Source organism: Solanum pennellii, chromosome 2 (genome assembly GCF_001406875.1).
Source record: "Solanum pennellii chromosome 2, SPENNV200".
Classification (NCBI taxonomy): domain Eukaryota; kingdom Viridiplantae; phylum Streptophyta; class Magnoliopsida; order Solanales; family Solanaceae; genus Solanum; species Solanum pennellii.
In genome coordinates this window covers 41,021,272-41,033,165 of record NC_028638.1, presented here as the reverse complement: position 1 = coordinate 41,033,165, position 11,894 = coordinate 41,021,272, and the positions used below count along the sequence as shown (strand labels likewise).

The 11,894-nt window shown below is 28.9% G+C and overlaps 2 protein-coding genes across 2 annotated transcripts; both read left to right on the top strand.

Moving 5' to 3' along the window:
• On the top strand, positions 1-1,347 carry LOC107010784 (zinc finger protein 319-like). Its single transcript, XM_027914192.1, has 4 exons — positions 1-59; positions 354-505; positions 849-979; positions 1,126-1,347. The coding sequence occupies exons 1-4, from the start codon at positions 25-27 to the stop codon at positions 1,345-1,347; spliced, it is 540 nt and encodes a 179-aa protein (XP_027769993.1). The 5' UTR covers positions 1-24.
• Positions 1,348-4,699: 3,352 nt separating this feature from the next.
• On the top strand, positions 4,700-7,084 carry LOC107010022 (RNA exonuclease 4-like). Its single transcript, XM_015209300.1, has 7 exons — positions 4,700-4,734; positions 5,634-5,782; positions 5,882-6,012; positions 6,102-6,301; positions 6,377-6,583; positions 6,670-6,750; positions 6,841-7,084. The coding sequence occupies exons 1-7, from the start codon at positions 4,700-4,702 to the stop codon at positions 7,082-7,084; spliced, it is 1,047 nt and encodes a 348-aa protein (XP_015064786.1).
• The last annotated feature ends 4,810 nt before the right edge of the window (positions 7,085-11,894 follow it).

Genomic DNA, 11,894 nt, shown 5'->3' with positions numbered 1-11,894 from the left:
TTTTCACTTTCCAATATTTCTGTCATGGACCACAGAAATGAGTTTTCTGAGACTCTTAGGTACTATATCTACATATGTAGTTTTTGTTTTTCCCAAAATTTTACTAATTGAATTGTTTTTGTATCTTATATACTAATATGTATATCATCCACGATAAGAGTATTCTTTCAAATTGATTTAAGATTCTTATAGTTCTATATATCAGGGAATTTTAATCTATGATGGAAGGTTTAATAATGTTTTATCATATCTAACATTGCTTACCTTATACTACAAATGACTAGATCGTGTAAATTTATTTATATTGTCAGTATATAGAACTTTTAACCCCTCTAAAAATTCATGGAGTACAGGAACAAATGTGCAGCATGCTATAGGCAGTTCAACAAAATGGAGCATCTAGTTGAACACATGAGGACATCTTATCATTCAGTTCATGAACCTATGTGTTTGATTTGTAGAAAACATTGTCGATCTTTTGAATCTTTGAGAGAACATCTCATTGGTAATCTTCTTTCTTTTTTCCTTCCTAGCAACAAGTTGCAATAGTATTAGTCTAGAGGCGGGGGTTCGTGGGTTTGGACAAACCTTTGTATTAGAAAATTAAATAAATATATGTGTATATATATTAACCTGTGAACTTCCTAATAAATTTGATTGACAGCTCAGTAGTAAGAAAGGGGTGGTAAAAATGATTTTCACACTAATGTTGTGGCTTCAAACCCCACCATCAAGCATGTTTGCAATATTTTTGTCCTGAAATTTACAACCCCAAAATCTTAATCCTGGCTCGGCCTCCGAGTCTAGTTAACTTTTTCTTCTGAATTAGTCATATAATTGTATTTTAGGGCCATTGCCAAAGGCTGAGTGTGAGAAGATTTTCAAGGAACGAGGATGTGATATTTGTTTGACACTCCTTGCTAGCCGGAATGCACTAAGGACTCACAAGGAATCATGTCAACTCTCACGCTCAAATAATGTATGTATGTTTATTCCAACAACACAACGAGCATCAGTTTATTTTAAAATAAAAAAGATATAATAAATTATTTTTTTTCAATTTCCGGTTATTTAGCATTATCCTTTCTCAAATACTCATAGTTTTATATATTTGTTAATTTTCAGGGTTTGCTCTATCGTATGACTAGGTTGGGATTAGGTTTTCAAGATGACCTAAAAATTAGCAATGGTCAAGGAAAAGTTGTTGCTCTTTCTTGCAAAATGGTAGGTGGTGGCAACGATGGCTCTCTTCATCTTTGTGCAAGAGTTTGCCTAATTGATGAACATGAAAGAATCCTCTTTGAATCCTATGTTGCACCAAATATTCCCATCACTAACTATAGGTAATTATCGTACACCAGTAATTACTGTATTAAAGTTTGATCAATTAAACATAATATAGACGAGTTGATCAATAATGTTAATGTTTAGGTATGAAATATCGGGGATTAGGCCAGAATACATGAGAAATGCAATGCCATTGAAGCAAGTATCGAGAAAAATTCAAGATTATCTTTGTAATGGTGAACCTATTTGGCAAATTCGTACTAGAAGTGGAAGGGCTAGGATCCTTGTTGGTCACAATTTGGATCATGATTTAAAATGCTTAGAAATCGACTACCCAACAATAATGTTAAGGTAAGTCCTTTAATTGTCGATTTTACACAACGTACATGTATAATAATAATTTGATAAATAAGACAACTAATTAAAATATATTTTATGTAGGGATACAGCAAAATACCCTCCACTAATGAAAACAAGCAAGCTGAGCAACTCACTCAAGTACTTGAGCAAAGTTTATCTTGGGTACGTACGTAAATACTTTGAATTGTTAATTATTGTGACCTTTTATATACTCCAGTTTCTAAATATAAAAAATTATATCTAAATTCACACGAGACATTTGTTAGTTTAACCTTCGTACTAATAAGAATCAATCTTAATTGTCTTGTAATCGAATAGATATGAAATTCAAACAGGAGTTCAAGATCCATATGATGATTGTGTTGCAACAATGAGGTTGTACATGAGAATGAAATCACAAGCTCATATAAGGGAGAATTATCCACTTGCAACTGACCCACAAAATCGTAATAATTTTGCATCATGGAAGGAAAATGAACTTGTGAAGATGATGCCTTCACAATTACTAGAAATCTCACGATCTGATTATTATTGTTGGTGTTTGGATTCCTAAGAAATTCATCAATTTATTTATAGATTAAACCATGCTACTCTTTATTAGACAACATTTACTACTTACTTATTCAATAATGTAATAGTATTACTTTTTATTATTACTACGTCTTTGAGTTGTTTTGGTTTTTGATTTATAGTCCTTAATGTATGAAAAATATGACCATTTTGATCTTTCATTCTACGATTCATTTTTATTTGTCATGTTACGCTTTTCAAAAATCAATTTAATTAATTTTTAAAGTAAAATTAGATTACATTAATTTAATATTTTTTAATTTTTTTTTATATTCAAAAACTATACGAAAAGTTTTATAAATTGTAGTTTTTTGCATATCAATATAATGAAAATATACATCGTAAAATGTTGGTCAAAGTTTTTACAGTTTGACTATAAAAAAGGAAATCATGACAACTAATTGTGGACGGAGGAAGTACTACTTTCGATCCATTTTTATTTGTCATGTTACGCTTTTCGAAAGTCAATTTAATTAATTTTTAAAGTAAAATTAGATTACATTAATTTAATATTTTTTGATTTTTTTCGATGTTCAAAAATTATACGAAAAGTTCTATAAATTTCAATTTTTTGCATATCAATATAATGAAAATATACATCGTAAAATGTTGGTCAAAGTTTTTATAGTTTGACTATAAAAAATGAAATCATGACAACTAATTGTGGACGGAGGAAGTACTACTTTCCATCCATTTTTATTTGTCATGTTACGCTTTTCGAAAGTCAATCTGACACATTTTTAAATTACATTAATTCGATATGTTAAACAAAAAGTTTAGTTATTCAAAAAGTATACTAAAAGTATTATAAATTATAATTTCTTACATATCAATATAATGAAAAAATACATCATAAAATATTAATAAAAAATCTTATCGTTTAACTCTAAAAAGATAGAAACAATAACGATTAAATGGACAGAGAAAGTAGAATTTAACAATTGCTCCGTATTAGTCTTTGTGAATACTTTTATTTATATGCATTAAGCCATTAACAATTGTAGTTTAAATGCATTAGTGCAATTGTTTTGTTTCATAAATATCTTTGAATCATAACCTTAATTGGATAGGATCTTTCTAAGATGTAAAATTATTCTCTCCGTTTCTTTTTTATATATCATTTTTTATTATAAATAATTAAATTAAAATACTTGTTATTTTATAAATTAATACATAAATTATTATATTCTTCCTATTATATTCTTGATAAAGTAATTAATATTGAAAATATATAATTTGACAAATCTAGGAAAACTAAGTAATTAATATTCATTATAGTACTTCTTACATTGATTAGTTAGTCTCTTCAATCATTATTCTATAAAATCTGCTTTTAGAAAATAAACCAAATTTTTTTAAATAGTCATCCAAATGCATTTTAATTTTTGAAGTTTAACATATTCATAATGAAAAGTCGACTTAAAAAAGACATTAAATAAAGATACAAGGATAAAATTATTTAATTTCTTAATACAAATGTAACTAAAAACGTGACATATAAAAAGAAACGAACGAATTAACAATTTTCTGTTAAAGTTGACAGACAAATTTAACTTTATATTAACAGAAACTACTAAATTTACAGTTAAAAGATCAATATAAGCACATTTTAGGTAAACACTACACTCTCTTTGTCCTTAATTACTTGTTCATTTTTGAATTGACTCACTTATTAAGAAAACAATACTTAACATGGTAATTATACTATTTTACCCTTATTAATATGAACTCGGTGAATTAAAAATTTAAGCTTTTTAAAATTTTTTGCATTTTTTAAAGTAATTAATTAATGATTTGTCAAAATAAATTAGGGTCAATTAAAATAGGTAACAGAGAGTATTTATTAAGTGGTATAAATCAAGGACAAAAATAATTGAACCTCTATACATTACTCCCTTCATTTCATATTAATTAAATTTTTGAAGTATTTTTTATTTTTTAAATTAATTTAATTGATCAATCTTCGAGACTAATTTAAAAATATTCTTTCAATTTAACCTTGCATTGAAATTTAAATTTTCAATATGATAACTTCAATAAATTTGACAATAATTAAAAAGGGTAAAAATGAAAAACTATATTCAATTTATGTTTTAATCTACTTTTCTTAAATGTGTGAAATACCTCTAAAATAATTCAATTAATATGGAATGGAGAGAGTGGGACTTATTTTGACCATTTTCTCTCAAATATTCTAGAATAGCCCAATTGACCCCAAGCATTTTGACTACAACGTAACGGCTTTCTGTTTTGGATTTTTAATTTAGTCATATCTATTAATTATTAAGATACAATCTAATAAAAGTGAAATATTTAATGCATTTGACTATTTACAAATTTTTGCTTAATTAGCACTCCAAAAAAAAGTCAAGGCTTTGTCTTCTGTTACCTATATAAATACCTTGATGTCCTCTCAATTATTCCCACATTTCATTCTTCTCTATTCAATTTTTAATATTTCTTAAGCACTATTGTTGTTGTCATGGACCATAGATATGAGATTTCTCAAACTCTCAGGTACTATAAACATGTCTTTTCACAAAATTTTACTAACTTGTTTTTTGCCTTTCAAATGGATTTATATTATATATATATGATTTTCTTTACTATCAGTGAATTTTAATACGTGAAAATAGATTGATTAAAGTTTTATTATATTATATGCATGATTTTCTTTACTATCAATAAATTTTAATCCGCAAAAATAGATCGATTAAAGTTTTATTATATTTAACTACACTGACCATGTGTACAAATGTTTTTTTTTATAAGTCATCACTTTAGGTCGTGAAACTTTTGGTGCGGCCGTGGGATAAACTTTAAAAATCATATTAATTTTACCAAAAAAAAGAATTACTCTTTTTATATCTCCTCCTCTTTGAAGGGAGTTGTCATTCGTTTAGTAGATTTAAATTTTTAACCTCGCTCGATAGTTAATGATAGGAGAAGTAGAAGGTTCCAGATCCACTAGTAAAAGCCAGTTTGGCTAAGTGGAACAGCTTTCTGTTTTGCATATTTAATTTAGTCAATATAGATATGTATCTATTAATAATTAAGATACAATCTTATAAAAGTTAGATTTTTAATGTACTTGATAATTTACAAAATCTTGCTTAATTAGCACTCAAAAAAAAATAATTTAGAGGCTTCATTCTTCTGTTACCTATATAAATAAATACCTCGATGCCCTCTCAATTATTCTTATACATTTCATTCTTCTCAATTCAATTTTTATTATTGCTTACGCACTACTTATAATGTCATGGACCATAGATAATGAGACTTTGTCAAAGTCTCAGGTACTATAAATATGTCTTTTCACAAAGTTATTTTACTAACGTATTTTTATTTCATTCATGATAGATATACTCTTTCGAATAGATTATTTTAGTTATCTACGATTTTCGTCATTACAGGAAATGTGCAGCATGCTATAAGACGTTCAACACAATGGAGTCTCTAGTTGAACACATGAGGACATCATATCATTCAGTTCATGAACCTATGTGTTGGATTTGTGAAAAACACTGTCAATCTTTTGCAGCTTTGAGACAACACCTTATTGGTATATAAAATTCTAGCAAAAAGTCCTAATTAGTCAAATGACTTGTGTAACATAACTATACATTGCTAACAAATTTTTTTTATCTATTTTTTATTTTAGGGCCATTACCAAAGGCTAATTGTGAGAAGATTTTCAAGGAACTAGGATGTAACATTTGTTTGTCACTCTTTGCTAGTCGTAATGCACTATGGGCTCACAAAGAATTATGTCCATTGTCACGCTCAAATAATGTATGTTTATTCAAACTCCATAACTCATCCATTTGATCGTACATTCTATTTTCCTCAGATCCTTATAGTTGTGTTAATTTAATTTTTAGGGTTTTCTCTATCGTGGGCTTCGAAATGACTTAAGGATTGACAATATGCAACGAAAAGTTGTTGCTATTTCTTGTAAAATAGTAGGTGGTGGCATCGATGGCGCTATTGACCTTTGTGCTAGAGTATGTCTAATTGATGAACATGAAAGAATCCTCTTTGATTCCTACGTCGAACCAATTAGGCCAATCACTAACTACAGGTAATATTAATGTACTAAAGTTATTTTTATTAATAAATTGATATAGACGAATTGAATAATAAAGTGAATGTTTAGGTATGAAACATCGGGGATAAGTCCTCTACACATGAGGGGTGCAATGCCAATAAACCAAGTAACAGGAAAAATTCAATATTATATTTGTAACGGGGAACTTCTTTGGCAAATTCATGCTGGAAGTGGAAGGGCTAGGATCCTTGTTGGTCACGATTTGGATCGTCTTTTTAAATGCTTAGGACTCCAATACCCATCAGTAATGATAAGGTACGTGATAACTGACAACGATCAATTACCTGATAAATTATTGTTTTGACTTTTCTTCAAATTTTTTTGTTTTAATTTGTATGAAGGGATACTGCAAAATATCCTCCACTGATGGACACAAACAAGAATAGCAATTCACTCAAGTACTTGACCAAAACTTATCTTGGGTACGTACATAAATACTTTGAATTGTTAATTATTGTTAGACGAAAACTTTAATTTCAAAAATTAAAATTAAATTATGTTGTGATGAATAGGTATGAGATTCAGACAAGAGTTCAAGATCCATATGATGATTGTGTGGCAACAATGAGGTTGTACATGAAAATGAAATCACAAGCTCATAAAAGGGAGGAGTGGCCACTTGTTATTGACCCAAAAACTTGTAATATTTTTGGGTCATGTAAGCAAAGTGAATTTGAGAAGATGACACCTGCACAATTGTTGGAAATCTCAAGGTCTAATTATTATTGTTGGTGTTTGGATTCCTACATAAATTGATGAAAAAAAACTCTATTAGACAATATTTACTGTTTATTTATGCAATAATGTAATAGTTGTTCTATTTACTGTTATTACTATTATTTAGTAAAAATGTACTCTTCTTTATTTGGTGACATGAGATTCAATGATGATGTTACAATTTTATTTGGTATTATTTATATTTTATACATGCTAAGAGTCAAAACATACGTTTATCAAGATGTGTAAATGCGTCCTCTCCTCATGTATCCCACTTGAGATATATTGAGTCTACTCATTTGTTAAGTCAAAAATATAATATATATATATATATATATTTTATAAAGGAGAATTGAATCAACCTCACCACTTACTCTAGTTGTTGTGGATGAATGCTCTCTATTCATTGTGTGATTTGGAGATGGGAGTGGTGTGAGGATTTTGTGAAGTGCTTAGTGTGTAGTGTGAGTGGAGTGCATCTATGTGCGTGTCTTGGTGAAAATATCGTAGGTAAGAAAAAAGTTTATCACGAAATGAATAAAATAGAATTATTGGTAAATGATAAGGAATTATTCGCTCTATTTGGATTTTATATTTTTATAATAAGTAAGAGAAAGTAGTCAAATGTCCTCCTAACGTATTAGTCAGTTTTCAATTACACATTTATACTTTACGGAGGTCTTATTACTCCCCTGAATTTTTTATTTTAATATCTTTTAAATCTTAAACGCTGACATGTCCAAGAAGGTGAATACACCTCTTTTAGGCGCATGAAGATGTATCTAAAACGTATTTTTTGTGTTTTGGAATTCACGTGTAAGTCCAAATCAGCCTAAAATAAGTCTTAAAATTACAACTTGCATTTCTAAGCCCCTTTTCTCCCACAAATCTTTCATCTTCTTCATTTCTTCTGCCATTTTAAAAGCTTGAAGCTTGGGAACAATTTCAAAGCTTCAATGGTAACTTCCATTTCAAAAATCTTGAACCTTTAGGATTTCTAATCTTCTCTAATTTTTTTCGCTATCAGATTCAAGGTTCTAATTTAGTTTCCTCACTAATAAATATAAAATTGCAAGGTCAACTAGATCTAGGTATGGAGCTTGAAATTCTTCTCCATATCAATGCCCAAAAATAAGTTATTTCTCTCTTCAATTCATAGATATAAAACTACCATATGTATACTCATTCTTTTCACCTTCCTCCAGCAAGCAGAATCATGAAACATTTTTCTCCCTCACCATTATAGTTGACCTTCAAGATTTAGAAAATATCGATTTTCAAGATCTAATTTTTCATTCAAAAATCAATTTTATTTATTTTTAAAAAGTTACATCACATGTTACATAGCATTGTTAAAATTATCAGGTGCAGAACAATTAATCTTGTTGAAGAAGAAGAAAGGTTGATACTCCATTCAAGAGTAAATATGTGGTTATGTTTGGAATTGAGAATTTAACCTAATTAAAAAAAATAAGTTAAAAGAAGTGGGGTCTATTGTATAGGTATCTGAAATAAATAAGAAAATAAAATTAAATAAAATGAGCTCACCTAGCGCGTGTATTCAAACATATGTGTATATCTGGGTATGGCAAAAGTTGAGCATTTAAGGGTTATAAAATATCAGAAATAAAAAGTTCAGAAGGGTAATAAAACTCCCGTAAAATTTAAGTGTATAGCTGAGAATTGACTAATAGATTGAGAGGTCATTTGACCATTTTTTCTAATAAGTAATAATAAAATATTAAATATAAGAAAATCAAAGTACATATTTTTTGTAATTTTTTTCTTGAAAATAAAAAAAAAAGAATCATCTAAAAATGGTTATATATTTTTTGTGATTTTCGGAGAGGAAAACTGAGAGTGGAATGAGTGTATGCATATGTGCAAGTCATGAGTGTCGACAAAAGTTTGTTACGAAATTAATAAAGGACTAAAGATTATTGACTTTCTATAAATTTTAATCATTTTATAATAATTAATGATAAAATACTAACTAAATATTAGATATAAGAAATTAAAAGAACATATTAATTTTTTTTACTTTTTTTCTTGAAAATTCAAAACAAAACAGTATTATCTAGAAATGACTATATATAGTTTTTGTGGTCTTTGGAGAGGAAAAATGTGAGCGGAGTGAGTGTATGTATGTATGTGTATGTGTATGTGCAAGTGAGTGTTTTTGTTGAGAATATTGTTGGTTAGACAAAAGTTTATCATGAAAGATTATTGATCCTCTCTAGGTTTTATTTTTTTATACTAATAAAGTACTGACTACATATTAGATATAAGAAAGTTAAAAGAATACACTATTACAAAACATGTTTGTAGCAATAATTATTTAGCAACAATTAAATATGTGTGGCAATAGATACTCATTCGCAATGATTATAACATTTGCATTGAAAATTGGACCTAATAAAATACTTTGAGAATTAAATTGTTGCATTAGTACTGCAATCGTTGCCATAGTTTCTTTATATTACAACGGTTCGTACAAATTCTGCCTTAGGTACTCTATGGCAACAGTTCCGCCAATTATTTTCCCTCAATTATTTTCCTCCACTTGTCTCACTACATCCGCCAAAAGAGTTTTTTTAAAAATTAAAATAAAAGAATCTCATTTTTAATTCAAACCGTTGATCTCTAGTATTCTCAGCCTTACATCTCTTTTCAAAATAATTGGGATTTACCTATTTTAATCTACCAAGATCAAAACCCTAAAGAACAATTCCACTCCCCACCCTTCACCATAGCAGCGGCGCCTCCTTCCTTCCTCATCGCTATTTTCCTTTTCTTCCCCAGCGAAAGCCAATAGCCAGAAGCTCCAGAGAGCAGGCTCTATCGACGGAAACAAGAAGCTCCATCCAGGGAGCTCAAGGCAGTGTCACCTCTTTCTCTCTTCTGGCAAAGACAAGAGAACAACAACACCAGTAGCCGGCGATATCCCTAGTGCCTCCCTCCATTCTTTTCTCTTTTCCAGCAGCTCTGGCGATGACCATAGTAGCACGGAGATGGTCAGTGTCTGGTCTTCTCTTTTCCATTCTCCGATCTGTGAGCTACGAGAAAGCAGCTTCGACGCTGCCACCTTCTCCTCCGGAGAGGCAATTTCTATGAGACATGACTATCGATATTCCTATCCTAATTTCTGGCTAAGTTGAATTTGGTAGTCAAAGTTTTGCATTTTAAACTATTTTGAAAGTCAAATGAAAATTTCCCCCTTTAGCAAGTATATTTTTTTTTCAAGTATATTTTCTTTCATGGTCTTTTTTGTTTGTTTGTGGTGGTTTAGATTTGAAGAAAGTTGCATCACTGATTGAAGGTGGAGCATATACAAGTGAAGTGCAGAAGATATACAAGGCTATGAGATTGACCACGAAACTCAGGAGCAAACTAAAGGCTTCAGTACTTTCTACTTTTTGGCCTAATTTTGTAAACTTGAATGAATGTCAATTCTTGAACATTCTAAGATTATTTTTATGTTTAGGCTTAATTTTTGTGAACATCAATATATGTTAACTCTTGAATTGTAAATCAAGATCATGTGTACTTATCTTTAATATATGGATGCGACAAGTTGAACTACATATTGGTTTAGTATTTTCTATCATTATATTATAGTTTACCATTTAAAAAGTTTATTGCAATAGCTTAATAACATTGTTACAATAGTTTAGAAGAACCGTTGTAATAGAGTAGACCGAACTGTATAATAAAGTTGTTGATATAGGTCTTTTGCAACGGTTCGCAACTATTGCAGCAACCATAGAAAAGTGTCGTCCTAGACTAAAGAATAATTATTGCTATAGATAGTGTGTTGCAACAGTTTACAACTGTTGCTATAAAACCGTTACTATAAAAACAGGCTTATATGCAACACAGCGGTTTCCGTTGCCATAATGCAATTACAACACTTTTTGAGTTTATAGCAATGATTATTCTTATGTTGCAACAGACCTATTTTCTAGTCGTGATATATTTTTCATAAAAGAATTTTCCTTGAATAGAAAATAAAAATATTATCTAAAAATAATAATTATTCTTTTTGTGGTTTTTGGAGAGGAAAAAAATTGAGTGAAGTGAGTGTATATATGTGTGTAAGATGAGTGTCTTGGTGAGAATATTGAAAATAAGACAAGGTTGTCATACAATGGGCAAGAGGAAATCTTTGTCAAGTGGCAAAAAATCATTGACTCTATCTTGATTTTATCTTTTAAACGTAATATAAAAAAAATGAAAACTTATTTGTCGATCTTATTTGTGCTTATTTTCTCAATAATTATTATTTAGATATATTAAACATTATAATAATGTGGTCCAATTATTCTTTAGTTGTTTCAAATAGGTGATATTTATAACTGTTAATTAGAATGTCATATAAATTGCTAAAAACTACATTATAAGACTAATAATAATACTTACTCGTAATTAAGAAACATATTTAAGAAAATATAATATTTATTTATACATAAAAAACCTATATATATAAATCAATTTGTATCACATGGTGGAGGCCATATACAACTTTTATACGCAAGTATCCCCACCCTTTTTCTCCTTTAAATAGGAGGATCCTTCGTGAAATCATCACCATATCTCTGCCCTTTTAAATTTTTTTATTAATAATAAGGTTAGATTTTCCTTTTTAATGAATTCAAAAATATTTTGCATTATATTATTCGGTTTTGATTTTTGATTTTTGGTTTTGAAGAAGCGTAATCGAATTCGAATCAAAATAAATTTGGTTTGTTTTTCTTTTTTTGGTTTGAATTTTTTCGATTTGATTAATTGGTTATGTCAATATTAGAAACATAACAAACTTATATTTGCAATTTGAATATATATATATATA